Below are 20442 nucleotides of genomic sequence, written 5' to 3' on the forward strand. Positions count from 1 at the left end.
TGTTCCTGAAGAGGACGTACTCTGTGCTAGAAGAGGGTTAAACAGCTAGAAGAAATACTCACAGCACTTTATACACACAAAATCTTTAATGACAAAACAAAACAATACAAAGTTTGCCCCCGCCCCTCCTCAATCAGACAAGATCAAAAAGAAGAAAAAAAAAGACTATTCGAAAAGAATATTTTTACATTTCAAAACAAAAAATCCTTTCTAACCCAGTGCCCACCCCATCAAGGGCTAGGAGAATGACAGGAGAACGCTAGGAGAGGGCTAGAAGAATGACAGGCGAACGCTAGGAGAGGGCTAGAAGCATGACAGGAGAACGCTAGGAGAATGATAGGAGAGGGCTAGAAGAATGACAGGAGAACGCTAGGAGAATGCTTCATTAGGGCTTTGTTTCCTACTTCACTTATTTTCCTTTTAAAATGGTATCTGTTGTCACGTTTGACCCTGCAAAGGACGATCACGCAAGAGTAGGTGAAGCAATTTAAAAGTCAGTTCTAGTGATAGTGCAGTAGCTGAGTAATGCACCCAGCGGCTCGTACCTCAGGTGTGTAGAAACTTCACCCATTTGTTCCAGTTGGCTTCGTGTGGAAACACTTTGCCGAGTCTCAAGCAACAGTCTATCGTGGGCTCATAAAACACCTCGCTGGAGCCGCTCCTCTGCTTCATACACACACTGTCTGCAGGGCCTGGGCTGGAGAAGAGGGACACCCGAGTCGGCTTCCTCATGGACTTCTTAAGAAGACAGCCCAGGTCTTCAAGAGCCTGTCCACAAGAACATCATAGTCATCATGATATCATCATCAATGTCATTATCATCCATCATCATGATGTCATCATCAAGCTCAATCATGATGTCATCATCAATGTCATTATATCCATCATGATATCATTCATCATCATGATGTCATCATCAATGTCATTATCATCTATCATCATGATGTCATCTTAACTGCTGTCATTCTGGACAATGTTGGTACGGTTGCACAGGGGGAAATCATTTGGTACTTGTTTCCAAAAAAAACAAGTTTCTTTTCTTTTGATGGTAAAAATATCCAACACAAATACATAGATTTTGTAATACACTTGCACAACTAGTATAAAAAAAAAGAAGAAGAAATTGAGCCCAGCTCACCTGCAGCAGCTCCCGAACGGCCACAGGCTGCAGCACGCCCTGGTAGTGCCGCACCAGCTGCTGCTCGGGGACCCCAGGCCTGGTCATGATGTGCAGCAACACTGCCTCCATCATCCCCTTGCAGAGCGGCTTATTCACACTGCCATCCACAATGCGCCAAGGCCGGCTGAGGAAACCAACCGCCTCACAGCCAGCGCTGAAAACAAACACGAAATCATCTGTGAGGCATCTATCAGGCTGTGACCAGTACTCATTATTACAATTTACTTTGCTGGTACTTGCTAGGTCACAATGCCATCAAACTGGCCACTGAGCCTGAGCTTTAAATAAATAAATGAATAAATAAATAAAACCGTAGGCTAGCTTTCTCGCGTGCATCTCAGCCGAACACAGAAGCACCCTCTCTCCTCCGTACCCTTCACTCACACCCTCCTGGGTCTCCGCTCCAGGATCTGGATTCTGCACTAACCCTTCACTCACACCCTCCTGGGTCTCCGCTCCAGGATCTGGATTCTGCACTAACCCTTCACTCACACCCTCCTGGGTCTCCGCTCCAGGATCTGGATTCTGCACTAACCCTTCACTCACACCCTCCTGGGTCTCCGCTCCAGGATCGGGATTCTGCATTAACCCTTCACTCACACCCTCCTGGGTCTCCGCTCCAGGATCTGGATTCTACACTTACCCTTCACTTGCACCCTCCTGGGTCTCAGCTCTTTCAACCCTTGGACTGTGGACATCTCCCTCTCCTGCAGAGGAACACAGAAGGCAATTGCTGGGTAACAGAAATCATTAGAATGTACACTGACACACCAACAAGGGGAGGCGAGAATATGAGAAAGTAACACTGCTTTAAAATCCTCACCTTTAGAACAAGACTAAAAAGAAACTGAAAGGTTACAAGAAGCTACCTCCACAGATAGCCTACATGCTATAGAGTTATCTGGTAAAGCTGTCCTGGTTGAGTTGCATTGCCCATCAAATTCAAATACAAAAAGAATCCTGTGTCCAGGACTGAAAGCAACAGCTGACCTTGAAGGCGCTTGAGTTCTTCCTTGTCTTCGCTCGGCTGGGAGTCCCTCTCTCCACTCTGCTCTCCTGTATCCTCCACAGTGGTTTCTTCATCTCCGTCTCTGTGAGCACTCTCCTGATTCTCCTCAGCGATGGTTTGATATCTGTCTCTGTGAGCACTCTCCTGATTCTCCGCAGTGGTGGTTTGATCTCTGTCTCTGTGAGCACTCTCCTGATTCTCCTCTGCATTCCTGCAGTCTCCAGGAGCTGCAGAGTCACCATCCTCCAAAGCAGCCCTCTTGCTGGCAGGAGCTTCCTTTCCTGGATCACATTCTTCCAGCCTTCTCTTCCTTGAAGTGGACACATCCTGCTGGCTTTGCTCATCTCTCTGGGGCTGCCTCGGAGCAGTGATGTGAAGCAGCCACGGGTCCACGTACTCAATCGCAACTATGCGCAGAACGTTGCCTCCGACTTCCAGCACCTCCTCCAGGTTGATCAGGTCCTGCAAGCAAACCAAGGTGTGTTACATTACTGTTTGGACTGGCTGGCTGTCTGTCTGTCTGTCGTTCACCTAATTGAATTCTTGGAATAAAAGTTATTCTGTATTTCAGAAAGAATTCAGTTACAGTCAAACATCAATCAGGCAGTCAGTCTAAGTGTAAAAGCGTTTCTCTATCAATTGCTTTTTTATAATAAAATGTTTTTTTTTTAAATCATAAATTCATGGTTCAGTCTCTGGTTATTGAGTGGGTACTGCATGAACACAGTTCAGTCTCAATACTCAGAGACCGGCCCTTTGTGTTTGACCAGTCATTTTAGATAAATTCGCTAGGGACAATTTATTTGCTAATTCCACTGGCTGCTTGTGGTGCTGTACTTTGCAAAACCATTTGTAATTAATTGCTTTCATTGACAATTGAGTATCTTCAGAAATGAATACATCCATACAATATATAAAGGTGTACACTGATGAACGGCTTTTCAGAAAGCGGTCTTTCCTTAGAAGGCAGTGTGAACTCACACACTGAAACCCGCCAAGACACTGTGCAAACAAACCTGCAGGTACTGAGAGAAGGTTCTGGTCCGTCCCTCTTCCGGTTCTTCACAAGCGGAGAATCTCCTTTCCAGCTCGTTCCTGTCGATCCCGAAGCTCTTCCCTTCCTTGATGGCATTGCAGATCTCCAGCACGACCTGCAGATCCTCTGGGCTGTAGCCACAACGATCGACACAGTGCTGCTGGAACAGCTCCAGCCTGGATGATGAGGCGCCAGGAATCTTCACAAGCCGGGTGAAACTGGGAGGGAGGCAGGTCTGTCCAGGAGTCAAATCCACTACAGAGGGAGCTGAGAGGGAGGGAGGGAGGGAGAGAAAGGGACCATTATTTATTAGAAGTCCTTGAGCTATTCCACTACTTAATATTTTGCCATGTGTCGTCTCGTGTGCTGTAGCATGCCAGCTGACAATACTCTACACATTTACTGTGCTTTCTTTGAAAAGACACTCTTGTGCCTTTAGGGTCAACTGTACCGTTGTAGCCAAAGTGTTGCATCGCCCTATAGAATGAACTCATTTTGCTTCACAAAGTGGAATGAAACCTGCTGAATAATGACTTCAACATATTGAATTCCACAGCGCTTTATAGTTTTCAATTACTTCATGACTGACCGGCTGTGTGGATCCAGCTGTGTGCCGGTGCTTTGCGCAGCTTCACCCTCATCTGGCAGGAGTTGACTACCACGTTGTCGCTGGTGTTGAGGTTACGGGTGCTGACGATGCCCGGGGCGCAGTACCCCCTCATCAGCAGGTAGTTTGTGTGGGAAGCCTGCCGTGATTTCACCTCCATCTTCCGCTTGTTCTCAGAGTCCTCCCCCTCCCCCTCCTCCGAGTCCTCCACTCCTTCCTTCCCAAGGCTGCAAATAAACCAAGCACTGCTCACAGTGAGGGAGCTCCCGAGAAGGCTGCTTTGAACACTGACAGACTAGGACTGTTTGATTGATAACCAGGGTCCCCGACTGCTGGAAGCTCCGCCTACCTCTTTATCACCTCATTGTCCACCATGGTGCTGTCCACGACCACAATCTGATCTGGAATGGCCACTTCCACAGAGAGCAGCCCCAGGATAAGGAGGGACAGGCTGGCCAGACAGTTCCCTCCGGGCCCATCCAGGGGGAAGAGCACCATGTCTGGGTCCGCAGCTTGGCTCTCCTGCTCCTGGAAGATGAAGGCGTTAGGCCGGTCCTCCCTGCCAACCGACTGGAGCTTTTCCAAGAACTCGTTGGATTCTGTGCAGAGAGTGCTGGGGAAGCGCCACGTGAAGCACCTGAAATCCACACAAAACAGGTAACGCAATGGGCTGGGTCTCGTATGGTACCTGGCTGCAGGTAACGCAATGGGCTGGGTCTCGTATGGTACCTGGCTGCAGGTAACGCAATGGGCTGGGTCTCGTATGGTACCTGGCTGCAGGTAACGCAATGGGCTGGGTCTCGTATGGTACCTGGCTGCAGGTAACGCAATGGGCTGGGTCTCGTATGGTACCTGGCTGCAGGTAACGCAATGGGCTGGGTCTCGTATGGTACCTGGCTGCAGGTAACGCAATGGGCTGGGTCTTGTACACACCTGTAGTAAGTCTGTGACAGCTGGTAGGACATGGGAACAAAGGGCAGAGCCCGGCTCTTCTTGGGCCCCAAGGCCTGGTTGACTCGGCGCCGGTTCACCAAGCCTCGCTTCTGACAGTCCAGAAACACCTTGAACAGAACCTCATCTTTGTACTTCCTGTACAGGTGGAACGTCTGCTCAGAGAAAAAGAGATAAACTGAAAGAGAGACCGTTCGATTTATAACAACTGCTTGTTTTTGATTTTGTCTCAAAATACATTTAAGAGCTATGAAATGCAATACCTCTTCTATATGCACTGGAGTTGCAGTTTCAGTCCCAGGAGCCCTGCGCAAGGTCGCACTATATGGTGTCAGCCGTGGGATGTCTGAGTGGGAGGGGGGTAACAAGCTGAATGTGGGAAAGGAGTTTCAGCCTGAGCAGAGGGGTGGGGGGATGCGATGGATTCATGTACAGAAGTACCGGGGGTGGGGGGGATGCGATGGATTCATGTACAGAAGTACCGGGGGTGGGGGGGATGCGATGGATTCATGTACAGAAGTACCGGGGGTGGGGGGGATGCGATGGATTCATGTACAGAAGTACCGGGGGTGGGGGGGATGCGATGGATTCATGTACAGAAGTACCGGGGGTGGGGGGGATGCGATGGATTCATGTACAGAAGTACCGGGGGTGGGGGGGATGCGATGGATTCATGTACAGAAGTACCGGCTCGCCTTGTAGTCGCATTCTGCCTTACCTGGAAAGACTGGCAGGATTTCATCTGTGTGTTGGACAGCGCCAGCGTGCTCTGGATCAGGTTGCTCAGTACTAGTGAGTGGATATCATCCACGCTGCAATCACAAAACACAGTGCAGTGGGTGTAGAGAGTGAGGGGAAAAGGGGACAGGAATATTCTGTGCGGCTCGTCACCACGATCCTCAGTGTACCTCTGAAGGGCGTCGCGCGGCTCCTCTAGCTCCACTTCCTCCCCAATGGCAGAGACTTTGAACCTGTTCAAAATCACAGGAATAAACACACGTTCAATTGAACAGCTAGGCAGGCAGGCAGGCACACAGAGGCACAGACACACACACGCACACACACACAGACACACACACACACAGGCACAGACACACACAGACACACACACACGCACACACACACACACACACACACACGCACACACACACCATGCACACACACACACACTGACACACACACACACACACAGACACACAGGCAGACACACACACACACACACACACACACACAGACACGCACACACAAACAGACAGCGTGTCACAGGCAGGTCCACACACAGGTGGCTCAGTGTCACTGTGTGGGCGTCACACAACACAGGCAGACACACACACACACACACAGAGGCACAGACACACACACACACAGGCACACACACACACAGAGCACACAGGCACACACACACAGGCACACACACGCACACACACACACACAAACACACACACACACACACAGAGGCACACACGTGTGTGCAGTGTGTGTGTACGTGTGCAGTGTACGGTGTGTGTGTCACACAACGCAACACAGTCAGTGTGTGTGTCAGTGCAGGCACACACAGTCGTCTGTGTGTCTGCACAGACACACACGCAGTGTGTGGTCAGGCACACACACAGTGTCCGTACGTGTGTGTGTGTCACAGTGGCACAGACAGTGTGTGTGTCTCACGTGTCTGTGACGTCTCGTGTGTGTGCACACACAGTCACGTAACGCAGGACAGGCACAGACACACACACACCAGGCCACAGCAGACAGCCACAACAGGCACACACACAGCAGACACAGAGGCACACACACACACACAGGCAGGACACCACACACCACAAACACATTGCAGACAGACCACACACACGCACACCACCACATGCAGTGTCCGGCAGGCACACACACACGCAGGCACAGACACACACACACACACACACACGCAGACACAGGCAGGCACACACACAGAGGCACAGACACACACACACACACACACACACACACACACACACACACACACACACACAGACACACACACGCACACACACACACAGGCACACACACACACGCACACACACATGCAGACACAGGCACACACACACAGAGGCACAGGCACACACACACACACACACACACAGAGGCACACACACACACACAGACACACACACACACACACACACACGCACACACACATGCAGACACAGGCAGGCACACACACAGAGGCAAAGACACAGGCAGACACACACACGCACAGAGGCACAGACACAGGCAGGCACACACACACACACACACACACAGAGCAGCGCAGTGTGTAAAAGTGGCACGTGTGTTTTGTGAAACACATCAAATACAGTCTGTGTGCGTGTCTGTGTGTCCAGTGTGTGTGTGAGGCACAGGCACACAGGCACACACACACACACAGACACACGCAGACACCAGCAGACACACAGACACAGGCACAGACTGACACACAGACACACACACACACACACACACACACAGGCATTGGTAGAAACTCCATGAATTGTTACCTCCTGAAAAGCTCTTCCTTTGTATCTGGGATTTCCAGCTCAGAGTCTCCCACCACAGAGCTCAACTTCCTCCTCAGCTCCTCTACAAACGCTTTGAATTCCAAGCCACACACCTGCAAGGGTTCATTAAAAACAAGCAAATCCATTCAGAGACCAAGGTCACAACACAGTTCATGTTTCTGTGGCGATACCTGTACACTCTTATAAAGACTGCCGGGAAAATTACAAACACAAAGTGAAACTTAAAAATGACCTCTGCACTTTGGTAATCATTCTTCCTGTTCAGGTACTCCTCAACGAGGGCTTTGTCCTGGTAGACCTCTGCAAGGCAAATTCTAACAAAAGAGGAAAGTGTGTTAACATCAGGAAGAAGCAAGAGTGAACAACATTGACTTATATTGAAATGAACATTCAGTCCCGCAATGTAACCAGAGTACCAGAGCCCACAGCACATGGCAGCGCTGCACTCACTTGAAGTTCAGGGAGGTCTGGGGATTCTTCATGATGTATCGAGCTCTGCGACCCACAGACAGGGAAGTCTTGTCCAAAGACTCCTCAAAGTTGGCGTGTAAGATGTCTCGCACAACCTGCCAAGGAACAAAGGGCCCCTTGACCTAAAAAATAAATAAATAAATAAAACAGAAAAGAACAGCAAAGAAAAGTAAGAGGACAGGTAATACATTCCTCATTGTAAACTATATATATATATTAACTCTGGTTTAAGGAGAGCCATGCACCCCTATAAGAAATGCAAAATGGATGATTTATACATGTGAACAATCTGAAACAGAGACAGGACCATTGCTATGCACAGGTATCCCATGCACTCCAGCAGGTTATAACACTGCAGGCCAGGCGTAGCGGTGGGGGGGGTTACCTTTCTGTTGAGGACGTGGCTGGCGACCCTGCACAGCACCAGAAAGCCGTCCTCTTGTGCAGTCCAGGCCACGCGCTGCCGTGTCATCCTCTGCAGGGCGCTCTGGTCCGCTTCGTCATGGAAGCGCGGCTGCCTTCCGCGCTTCTGCTCCGACGCCCCCTCTGAAAACGCACAAAGGAAGAGGAAGGGCTGATGATAGTGGCAGGTTAGCATCTGCATGCAAGCATACCTAGGAAATACTGAGATCAGAGGCAAGAAGAATCTCACCCACTGTACCTCAACAAGTTTAATAATGAAGAGCTTCACAAACCAGAACACACGCCTGTACCTTTCCTCTTTCTCTTAGCTTTCCTTCCAGGATCCTTCTTCAGTCTCTTCCGTTTCTGTTTCTTTCCACCCACGACCCGTCTATTCCTCTCCAAGGCCGGCTCCTTCTCAGTGTGAACCTCCTCCTCTTTAACAAGCATTGGCTGTCTGGCATCCATCAGCCTGTTCAATTTACTGCCTACAAAAGGGTCAAATCAGCAGGGCTGTGCCTCGACTGCATACAGATTTCTATAATTGAGAGGATTACCGCCTTACCTTCAGTCATGAGAGGCAGGGGATGCTTCGTCAAGAATGTCTGCAGTCTTAGTGTTGGACTTCCTTCTAAAGCTGCACCAGGCTGTAAAAACACGAAGATACCAGACAATGCAATGAGAGTCACCCAACTGCAGGTGCTTCAAAACTTTAGATCCACATTTAAAATGCTCCAGTTCTTGAACACATCTAAGTCTACTCTTCTGTGCTGTGCACACCACGCAGTTTACCAGCATGTCTGCTCTTCTGTGCCCTGTTCACCACGCAGTTTATCAGCCTTTACCAGGACAGCCACTCAAACCGGGGCTTTCCTGACACACCTGCTCTGAATGGATACTGACTCTCTTGGTTTTGTTGAGGATGTAACTCGTCCAAATCCAGTTGCGTTTCAGGTGACTGAAGAAGCCGGAGTCCAGCCCTGCCGCACCCTGCCCATCCCCTGGGATCTCTCGATCGTCCAGCACCTCCTTCCGGCCCCTAACAGGACCATTAAACAAGTTCACATGTACTGCTGTCCCCGTCCCTTACAGAAGGGAGTGTTGTACAGGTTTGATATGTCCCTTATACATTATTATTAGACTTAATAGCAGACATAATGTATAGTGTAACTGCAGGGGTTAGAAATGCGCACCTTGAACATTCACACATCCTCAGCTTGTGGTTGGCAACTTGCTTCTCAGCCGTTAACTCCGGCTCCATTGCAGAATCCATCTCGGGATCACCAGGCTTCTGCCGGCTCTCTTGAGAGCTGCTCTTCTTTGTGCGAGGGCCTCTTACTATACCTGAAATTATATATGATATATATATTTCCTGCGTATCACAAACATTTCACAGCACTAGGTAATTGCTAGACTGAAATTACCTTTTTTTTTTACTGCAATTGAAACATTTTCAATAGGCTGCTGTAACGTGTAACCCAATCAACAGAGCGTGGAACGAGTACACGCAGAGGAATAACATGGGAATGAATTAGCAAGCCCCTGGAATGTGCTCACAGTAGGTAGGACCCTCGGTCCTATACAGAAGAGGTTTTCCCATTTCTATTAACGCACCCAATCCTGATCCCTGGTAACACAAGCCCACCTGATTCAACAGGACTGTGTGCCTGTGGGTTCTTACCTAGTGGTGTGTTGAGGCAGACGCACTGCAGATCAAACCAGAAGTTCTCCAGCTGCTGCAGGCTGTTGAAGGTGTAAAACCTTTTCTCAAAGGGGCGGCTGCTGAGCGCCAGGTTATAATGAGGGTCACAGGTGGTTGTGTCCACGATAGTGGCCTTCTTCTTCACATATACAAACACCTAGCAAGAAACACATGCATTAAACCCAATGCACATGCTGCTACTGTAACATCAAAGAGAGCTCCTGAATCTCAACATTAATAAACACAGAAAAGAACACGACTTGATAGGATAAGAAACAGGTTCAATAGTCTACAGAAGATAGATTTACTTTACACTAGCGTTATTCATTACGTTTCATAAGCTACAGTACCTGTTAAAATGTAACCTATTTTAACCTATTTTAAATTAAAGTCAACCTACCTGGTCTTTGTCTTGAAATTTCTCAATTGGTCCGAACTGCAAGACTCCCAAGTAGCACATGCGCTGCAAACTTTCATAAAATGAAAATATGTACTTCCTGCAAGACAAGCAAGGTGTCAGAGAGACTCTGCAAGGTTACTGTTGCTGCAAGAACAACAGTTTAAACCTGTGGGCCGGGAACCACAGAGAGGGTAAAAGGTACCGTTTATAAAGCAGCTGCTGTCGCATGGGCTGTGGCAGGAAGCGGACCAGGGTGTGCTGCTTGATCGGGTCACTCAGGTACTCCTCCAGGTTATCCACCTGGACGGTAAAGAATGGGCGTTACATCAATAGGAGCTACAGCTTGAACCATGCAGCCAAGTTTTCAACACAGGTTCTGGCCTGCACTCCATGTACCTGGTAGCTGACTTGCACGATCTGGATGAATATGGAAAGGGGCAGACAAAGCAGAATGTCGCTCACAAGGGCCCAGCCGTACTCAAACTCCCTGTGAATGGGGGTGGGAGGAACAAATCTCTTCCAGGAAGCCTGGTCCACATACACTACAAGAGAGAGAGAGAGAGAGAGAGGGGTAGGGTCAGGATTAGAGTTTCGTGAGGCAGGACAGGTGGGTTTTGTAAGTGTATTATTCTCTCGATTCTTGGAGAGATGTACCAGTTTCCTTGACGAACAGCTCGCCCAGCTCTGTGCCCCCGATGGACTCCTCAGCCTCTGCAGGGCCAGCGCTCTCCCCCTCCTCCCTCTCTTCTGCCATCTCGTTCTGATTGGTTGGCCCCAGCTCCTCCCGTGGGGTGGGGTTCTCCTCAGGAGGTTTCCTCAGGGGGTGCCCGTAGACCACGTACCACAGGAAGATGTGGACCAGCCGCAGCCGTGGCATTTTGGGAAGGAAGCCTAACGAGCGCCCAAGTCCTGGAACTATTAAAATGAATACATTGATAAACACACAAGCAAACAGTAATCTTTAACAGAAACATTACACCTGTACCAACAGTAATCTTTAACAGAAACACTACACCTGTACAACAGCTCATTAAAGGGAAAATATTCATTTGATTTGTTGTCAAAATCCTCGGATCATTTCTGTGAGATGTGGACATCATGCTTGAAATATTTTAATTTTTTTGAAGCTACTTTACTGTAGTTTTAGATGTGCAGGCTTTTTAATGGTTGTTTGACAGTTTAAAATTTGCTAGAATATAAAAAATAAATCTATATATAAGAATTTGTTAAATGTTTGAAACGCTAGCCTGCCCATGCTGCCTGGTGCAGGGGCTGCTCAGTGCTCTCTCTCCAGGTGCTTTCATTACCTATGGGAGGATGGAAGTTCTTGAGAGGCGTGACTCCCATTTTGTCATCAGTCTTGCTGGTTGCAGCTTTACTGGTGTTCTCGGACTGGTTCCCAGAGTCGGCGTGTGGCTCTCCCAGGGGGTCCTGATCCGGGTCCTTGCTGGCTTTGTGGTTCCGAGCCTCCTCAGCCTCTGCCTGAGCCTGCTGGGCCTTCACTCTGCAAGAGAGAAGCACAGCATCAGGAAAAACACGCACACGCACCTCACCGAGGCAGCGTGTCCTCAACCCTAACGGCTACTTCACTGTCCCCGGTTATCAAGAGTCCTGCACTACTCCGTGTTCATTCAGGAGGGTGACAGAAAGATAAAGAAACCCAGCAGGAAACCCTATTCTAGTGACAGAGTCCACCGACCACACTCAGAAACCCTATTCTAGTGACAGAGTCCACCGACCACACTCAGAAACCCTATTCTAGTGACAGTCCACAGACTACACTCAGAAACCCTATTCTAGTGACAGAGTCCACCGACTACACTCAGAAACCCTATTCTAGTGACAGAGTCCACCGACTACACTCAGAAACCCTATTCTAGTGACAGAGTCCACCGACTACACTCAGAAACCCTATTCTAGTGACAGTCCACAGACTACACTCAGAAACCCTATTCTAGTGACAGTCCACAGACTACACTCAGAAACCCTATTCTAGTGCCAGCGTCCACACTCAGAAACCCTATTCTAGTGCCAGCGTCCACACTCAGAAACCCGTACCGGTGTGCCGTGTAGGAGCTGGAGATGCGGAAGCGGACCTGTTCAATGGCACTTTTCACCAGAGGATCTTGTGGAAGGATGGAGGGGTGGACTACAAACTCCACCTGTCGGGGAAAACAAAAACAAGCAGAGTCTATATAGCTTTACAATGTATATGTTATGCCTACATTTTACATATATATCTACACATACATTGTTTAATTTCTTGAAAATATATTGTCTTTCCGCATGGAATTACAGGAGTTCCCTGAACCTTAACTTTCCACCAGACACGTCCCCTAATCCCCTGGGAGATGCCTCTGGTAACCGAACCTTTTTGCTGATGCCATCCTGAACGACTGTGGTGCGGTACAGTCTGAGCACGCCATCCTGAGACAGCTTGTGAACCAGCCTCAAGATGGATTTCTTGCAGCACCTGGTAACCACTCCATCCTGCTTCTCTTCATCCATTATCATTTTCTGCAGTCTGAAAAATAAAAACGCCAGGCTGGAGTAACTGATTCTAAATCCAATATACTCTTCAATAAAACGCACCCCTGGCCTTGTGGTGCTCACTGTATCTGAATTCTGCCTCATTTCACAGTGTGGCTCCCTTCATGTGTAAGTGCCCTGCGCAAGGTTACCAGATGAAGTCTTTTGTTCCCTTTAAACCGTGCTTACGAGTATAGGCTGTCGATGAGCTTGAGGTTGTGCACAGCTTCTATGATCATGTTCTTGCGTTTCAGCAGCCTGTAGGTTTCGTGGGGCTTGTCAATCCGCAGGAGCAGCTTATTGGGCTTCTTTCTCCCCCCTTTCCCATCTCTGTCCTGGAACACAAAGTGCAAAACCAAAGCCTTTAGAGCAGGAGAAGGCAGCGTGCAGACTGCCATGCACTCCCATTCACTATGCAGCTCGAACATGGCAGTGTTGAAAGAAGCACATATACCCAGTATCTAAAAAGGCGTGCGAACCAGGAGCGTTCTGGGACTTGCAGTTTCGTAACGGAACAAAGAGACAACGACACACACGTTTGCTACTTTCGAGACAGAGAATGGAGGGCCACAGCTGACATCCACGGATTTATTTAATTTAGTAGCCATGTTTAAAAGCATGTGAATGCCTTCTTAACGCCATTTCTGAATGCCATTCCCCCGAGGGTGCCCTCTTGAGTTTCATTTAAAGGACATGAGTCTTTTCTTGCTTCTTCACCTTTTCACTGACCGCTGCATTGTTTCTGCAGGATATAAACTGACCTTCGCCTGTTCCAGCCGAACCTCTTCAATGACGGTGACGTTCCTGTCATTCTGCACTGACTGGTCGCTCGACTCGCGGTTTGTCGTTTGCTCCGAGACGTCAACACTCATGTCAGACTCTGCGGGGACCGCTGGAGTCTCTTCATTGTCCTGCACACTTTGTGGAAGGATGGGACTTTCAGCGCGCCCTCTGAAATCAAAAGCTTTTATTCCTGAAAAAAACAATTATTGAAGCTGGTCAAACATTCACATTAAAAAGCAGTTTAAACCCAAATGTTAAATTGTTACTTCATTACCAGAGCCAATTCTGTTTGAGCTGCTTTTACTTAGTTTCAGAGGAACACAGCTTCTCTGTAGTCAGTGGCTCTGGCAGCGGGACACTGCGCAGCACCCTGCTCAGACAGCTTCACTGTAGGCACTGGCAGCGGGACACTGCGCAGCACGCTGCTCAGACAGCTTCACTGTAGGCACTGGCAGCGGGACACTGCGCAGCACACTGCTCAGACAGCTTCACTGTAGGCACTGGCAGCGGGACACTGCGCAGCACTCTGCTCAGACAGCTTCACTGTAGGCACTGGCAGCGGGACACTGCGCAGCACCCTGCTCAGACAGCTTCACTGTAGGCACTGGCAGCGGGACACTGCGCAGCACCCTGCTCAGACAGCTTCACTGTAGGCACTGGCAGCGGGACACTGCGCAGCACTCTGCTCAGACAGCTTCACTGTAGGCACTGGCAGCGGGACACTGCGCAGCACCCTGCTCAGACAGCTTCACTGTAGGCACTGGCAGCGGGACACTGCGCAGCACTCTGCTCAGACAGCTTCACTGTAGGCACTGGCAGCGGGACACTGCGCAGCACCCTGCTCAGACAGCTTCACTGTAGGCACTGGCAGCGGGACACTGCGCAGCACCCTGCTCAGACAGCTTCACTGTAGGCACTGGCAGCGGGACACTGCGCAGCACCCTGCTCAGACAGCTTCACTGTAGGCACTGGCAGCGGGACACTGCGCAGCACTCTGCTCAGACAGCTTCACTGTAGGCACTGGCAGCGGGACACTGCGCAGCACTCTGCTCAGACAGCTTCACTGTAGGCACTGGCAGCGGGACACTGCGCAGCACCCTGCTCAGACAGCTTCACTGTAGGCACTGGCAGCGGGACACTGCGCAGCACCCTGCTCAGACAGCTTCACTGTAGGCACTGGCAGCGGGACACTGCGCAGCACCCTGCTCAGACAGCTTCACTGTAGGCACTGGCAGCGGGACACTGCGCAGCACTCTGCTCAGACAGCTTCACTGTAGGCACTGGCAGCGGGACACTGCGCAGCACCCTGCTCAGACAGCTTCACTGTAGGCACTGGCAGCGGGACACTGCGCAGCACTCTGCTCAGACAGCTTCACTGTAGGCACTGGCAGCGGGACACTGCGCAGCACCCTGCTCAGACAGCTTCACTGTAGGCTCTGGCAGCGGGACACTGCGCAGCACTCTGCTCAGACAGCTTCACTGTAGGCTCTGGCAGCGGGACACTGCGCAGCACTCTGCTCAGACAGCTTCACTGTAGGCACTGGCAGCGGGACACTGCGCAGCACCCTGCTCAGACAGCTTCACTGTAGGCACTGGCAGCGGGACACTGCGCAGCACCCTGCTCAGACAGCTTCACTGTAGGCACTGGCAGCGGGACACTGCGCAGCACTCTGCTCAGACAGCTTCACTGTAGGCACTGGCAGCGGGACACTGCGCAGCACCCTGCTCAGACAGCTTCACTGTAGGCTCTGGCAGCGGGACACTGCGCAGCACTCTGCTCAGACAGCTTCACTGTAGGCACTGGCAGCGGGACACTGCGCAGCACTCTGCTCAGACAGCTTCACTGTAGGCACTGGCAGCGGGACACTGCGCAGCACGCTGCTCAGGTTCCAGTGCACAGACACTCACTCTTGCACGGTGTGGACTGCTTGGGGCTCCCACCCAGCTTCGAGTGTGGCAGCAGAGCCTGGGGGTCAATCAGGATTCTGGTTTTCTGCTTCTTTGCAGCGCTTCTTGGACTCCCCTCATGCTGCTGCTGCTCCTCCTCCACCTCAGACTGAACCGGTGAGCTCTCCTTTTCAGAAGGGAGTTCCTCTCTCCCCTCTCCCTGGCTCTCCACGGGCTCCAGTAAAGAGCAGCCAACCGTAGACAGCTGCTCACTCCGCGCCTTCTCCTTCTCAAACTGCTGGTTCAAATCGCTCCGCTCCACATACACTTTGGAGATGTATTTCGTTGTGCGTTGACGGCCTTCATCTTCCATGAACCCCTGGTCACAAACAAGATAGAGAGAGCAGACAGGGGTATAAACACCAGACCAGACAGAATCTGCATCTACAGCACAAGCAGAATTACGAAATGCTGAACCCAGAATACTGATATGCATTAGGCAACTGAGCTACATTATTCCATCGTTTTTATGTCTGGTTAAAATGACTCTTTAAAAATACATTATTAAATGCTAATATTCACTTTGAATGAATTATAACTGGAAACATTAAGAAACCAATACTACCTTGATCAATTGGTAGCGCTCCAGAAGCCTGCAAATCATTCGCGCCTCTAGCTTTCCAATGTTCATTGACAGTCGAATCTCAGTCTGTGTGATTCCTGTGGTTCCTCTGCTCTCGACTGCAAAGCAAAAAACAAACTCAGCACAGTAACAGGTGATGATGCACCCCCCAGCCTGCCAGAGTAAACACAGCAGAGACCCCAAAGGATCTCTGGACCTACTCAGTTCATATGCCTGTGCCAGCATGTCCCTCTCCCATACACGCTCCACCGGCTGCCAGCTTCTCTGAACGCTGTCCTCCTCCTCGTCGTTATCATCGCCATCCTCACCGGCTTTCTTCTTGTACTCCTTCAGCAGCTTCACACATCTCACAATGATATCAGTACCTGCAAACACAGGTCAGACCAACTCTTTAACACAGAGAGAGAGAGAGACAGTACACAAACCAGACATCTCACAATGACAGGCCAGCACTTTCACACACACACACACACACACACACACACAAACAGGCACACTTTCACACACACACACACACACACACAGAGTACACAAACCAGACATCTCACAATGACAGGCCAGCACTTTCACACACACAGAGTACACAAACCAGACATCTCACAATGACAGGCCAGCGCTTTCACATACACAGAGCACACAAACCAGACATCTCACAATGACAGGCCAGCGCTTTCACACACACAGAGTACACAAACCAGACATCTCACAATGACAGGCCAGCACTTTCACACACACAGAGTACACAAACCAGACATCTCAATGACAGGCCAGCGCTTTCACACACACAGAGCACACAAACCAGACATCTCACAATGACAGGCCAGCGCTTTCATATGCACAGTGACAGGCACCCATTACCTTTCTTCGTTTTGCAGTGCCCTGCTTCTGGGTTGAGCTCGTGCAAGGGCACAGACACGACCTGAACGATTCCAGCTGCAATCATGTACTGATACATGCGCTTGAAGGTCCGTTCACACAGCCCCTGAAGATCAATCATTCAAATGTCGCTATTCAATCAATACTTCTTATACCTGCCATACACACAGTATACCTGGATCACAGTTTTACATTGTTTACAGCTCCAGCGATGGAAATCAGACTCCTATTACACAGCAGCATCACCCATTCCATGTTTCAATACGAGGTTGATTAGTCACAGGGTAACATGCTCAGGTGTGTCTTATGACACACAGTAAAACCAGGAATGGATCAAACTGCTATGCAATGGGAGTCTTATTGCCATCCCTGTCTGGAAGTATTAGATTAGACAATAATCAGCACAAAGGTGGGAGAAGATGGCCGAGGTGGAGACCTCTAGGAGGCGTTTCCCTGCTCGCTCGCCTCTAGGAGGAGTTTCCCTGCTCGCTCACCAGCTCGTGTCTCAAGTGGATCATGACCGCCAGTTTGCCTGGTTTGCCAGCCAGCACATTGGAGACTCTTTCCATCAGAATGGCATATTTACTTCTCCTGTAAGATAAAGTTTCAGTAAGTTAGCCAGCCAGCAGTGAGCAGCTTTGCCCCTTGCTGCTCTGAGAGGGGTCTGGCAACTGCAACAATCGCCTAGTTCAGTTCGCGCCTGTTGGCTATGTATAGGGAGAGACAATGAAACAGTTTAGGAGCTCACAATACATACATTAAAAAACACACTCCCAACATCAACAGCACAGGCTCCGATTGGGACAGGCTGAACACAAACTACGCTCCGAACCGTTTCAATTTGGAGAGCTTCACTAACACGAGAGCATCTCTCCGCTTGCTGTATGGTCCTCCTCAGTGGAGCCCTGACAGGCAGCCCTACCTGTCCACGTGAAAGCGCTTGAGCAGGAGGAGGATGGAGTGCTGCTGGCTGCTGTTCGGGAGCCGGATGACGTGGGACTGCATGGTAAGCAAGTCGTTCCTGTCCAACACCTTCCTGAGGTAGTGTAGCTTCCGGGCATCCGTCCTGTCAGATTCAAACACCAGACTTCAAGAGCAGCCAAGCTTATACACTTCATTCAACTGGATCACAACGCTGACGAGAACTATGTGCCAATGTCACCCTCACACTATATTCAAAGTGCACAGAACTGCATTTGAGATTTCAAATAGACATGAAATTTAAAGAACAGGCAGTTAAAAATGCTACAAACAAATTACAATGGGTAATGGGTTAGCGGTGGTTTGAGCCGGGCCAGCTGTTTCTCGGAGCCCCTACTTGAAAGCCCCGCAGTGCAGGTCCCTCTGCAGCTCTCCCTGCCAGCGAGCCCGGCCCAGCCTCTCCAGGATGCAGTATGAGTAGTCCGGCAGCTTCAGATCAGGGTCGCCCTCCCAGCCAATCAGGGCACGGTACCGAACCCTCTGAGACGCAACAATGACCAGCTTCTCCGCCCACCTGGAACCAGAAAGCAGGCGAGAGCATTTTTGGAAACATCCTCTGATAAACAACATTTCATTTGTATAGCACTCTTCAAGAATCGTCCTGCTGGAGCACTTCACAACAGTTACAAATACAATGACAGCGTATGCATTCCTTTAAATGCACAGAGCTTCTATAGCCTGGTTCTACAGCAGAGTGTGTGTGAGTGAGTGAGTGAGTGTGCGTGCGTCCACGTCAGTGTGTGCATCTGTGTGCGTGCGACTCTGTGTGTGCGTCTCTGTGTGTGCGTCTCTGTGTGCGCATGCGCATGGTGTTGCTGTGTAACCAGTATAAATTTTAAAGTTGCAAATGATGAAGTCATGCTTGAATTCAGACTTTACTTACCTGTCGACTGCCTCTTCCAGGGTGCAGCATGGCTGTAGCGCTTCATTCCTGATCTGACTCGTCACGTTTATCCTCTCATTAAAGAACTGGCAGGAGCCTTTGATCCCCTTCTTATTGTCAAAGACTATGTGAATGGGGTAGAGATCCTCCACCAGGGAGCTCTCCTTCCTTATCTCCTGAATCCCAGTTTCAGGATCGATTTCTTTGAACCTGACAAAAATGAACACACATATATAAATAATAATAAGGCTTAACTGCTGATACAGTGGTGGAAATAGGAATCCTACTGCACAGTGGTTTCACCCAGCCCAGGTTTTACTGCAAGCTTGATTAGCCAGTGTGTATAGGTAAAGCAAGCTCCGGTGTGTTTTTATTAAACTCATTGTAAAACCAGGAATGGCTCGAACTGCTATGCAATGGGAATCTTATTTCCATCCTTGTAATAAAGAATTTCTTGAAGCCAATATTAGTGTGTAAGATACTGTAAACCTGATCGCAGTTACTTAAATGACCACACCAGTACTGTACATACACTACAGAAACCCCGTGTTGTATAGCAGGGGCTGCAAACAGTAACACCGTTCTCTTTTAGTGTCCAGACGTAAAAGCAGCTAGTTTTCTAACTTTGTACTGATCGGAACACTTCAGATGTGTTTATGTGACGGGCACACTGTGTACAGCCCTGCATGTAGCTGCAGAATGTGGTTATTTGCACATTATGCTGATTATATGGTATTTCCATTACTTCTGTTCACACAATACGTCTTTACTATTGAGCTGTTTTTAAACCCGCAATCCACATGCTGCTGTGTGCGTATGTTCGCGTATTGTGTGCAGGCGGAGATGCACGGCAGTAAACTTGCACGTTGCACGCGGCATACCTGTCAAAGAAGACAAAAGCAGGTCTCTCCTTTGGCAGCTCGTAAAACTCGAGCTCGGCATTACAGACCAAGGCCTGCCACAGGAACTGCTTCGTGGCCGGGTCGAGAAGTAGGGGGAATTTGGGGACGCGGTTCTGTATCCGGAACCACAGCCCAGACACAGTGATCCCGTCCAGACCTTCCAGAGCCACCTCATCTTCCAGCGCCTGCAGCGCGTCCATCACAACACGGCTGCTTCGGTTCGTTGTCTCTCTGTCCCACAGAAACGCAGGTACTGAATTATCCAAAATACGAATCCTTTCTGTCTGTGCTCACTGCATCCCTTCACTCACACGCTGTTTACTTGTGCGCACAAGTGACGTGCCGACCGCTGCCCTTCGACCCTGATGTTTGAGAGTTCCGTACAGGAATACGTCAGTAACGGCGTCTGAGTTTGTATGCAAGCCGCCATGTTGAAACAGCGTACGTTACGATACGTCATTTGGTTGCAACCTCCGTGTTTCATCTCAAATATTGCATCGTTTCCACTGGACAGACATGGGGGACACATTAAAATGATCACTATTATTATTGATGGAAGTAGCAGTCATTTTATTATTTTTATATAAGGGTGCATGGGCAAGAAATAACTAGAAGAAAACTAAAAATATTGATACAAAAATAAAATGGACAATTAAAGGTCACGGTCGC

At 49.6% G+C, this 20442-nt stretch overlaps 1 protein-coding gene across 2 annotated transcripts; it reads right to left on the reverse strand.

Moving 5' to 3' along the window:
• Positions 1-71: 71 nt before the first annotated feature.
• Positions 72-20108, reverse strand: LOC121330923 (general transcription factor 3C polypeptide 1-like). Of its 2 annotated transcripts, none has more exons than XM_041277903.1 (37): positions 19753-20108; positions 18872-19081; positions 18326-18502; positions 17930-18073; positions 17502-17598; positions 16990-17113; positions 16332-16496; positions 16114-16229; positions 15510-15867; positions 13580-13791; positions 13008-13153; positions 12660-12813; positions 12348-12451; positions 11597-11793; positions 10944-11204; positions 10686-10831; positions 10492-10589; positions 10290-10386; positions 9869-10046; positions 9381-9531; positions 9091-9226; positions 8753-8834; positions 8499-8675; positions 8171-8331; positions 7765-7907; positions 7547-7628; positions 7294-7406; positions 5692-5754; positions 5502-5595; positions 4766-4938; positions 4182-4469; positions 3815-4059; positions 3206-3492; positions 2171-2651; positions 1824-1887; positions 1139-1334; positions 72-768 (listed from the first exon to the last, which is right to left on the reverse strand). In XM_041277903.1, the coding sequence occupies exons 1-37, from the start codon at positions 19971-19973 to the stop codon at positions 547-549; spliced, it is 6363 nt and encodes a 2120-aa protein (XP_041133837.1). In that variant the 5' UTR covers positions 19974-20108; the 3' UTR covers positions 72-546. The 2 variants fall into 2 exon arrangements, with proteins under 2 accessions (XP_041133837.1, XP_041133836.1); XM_041277902.1 differs by having other exon boundaries at positions 3815-4077.
• Between the last annotated feature and the right edge of the window lie 334 nt (positions 20109-20442).

This window comes from Polyodon spathula, chromosome 18, assembly GCF_017654505.1.
Source record: "Polyodon spathula isolate WHYD16114869_AA chromosome 18, ASM1765450v1, whole genome shotgun sequence".
NCBI lineage: Eukaryota > Metazoa > Chordata > Actinopteri > Acipenseriformes > Polyodontidae > Polyodon > Polyodon spathula.

Bases quoted from the DNA above. Each gene is read 5' to 3' on its own strand.
- LOC121330923 (XM_041277902.1), bottom strand. From the start codon at position 19,973: ATGGACGCGCTGCAGGCGCTGGAAGATGAGGTGGCTCTGGAAGGTCTG. The intron at 17,114-17,501 runs GTGAGCGAGCAG...ATTGATCTTCAG, and splicing joins TCCACTTGAGACACGAGCTG to GGGCTGTGTGAACGGACCTT. The intron at 9,227-9,380 runs GTGCGCATTTCT...TGGTCCTGTTAG, and splicing joins AGGATGTGTGAATGTTCAAG to GGGCCGGAAGGAGGTGCTGG.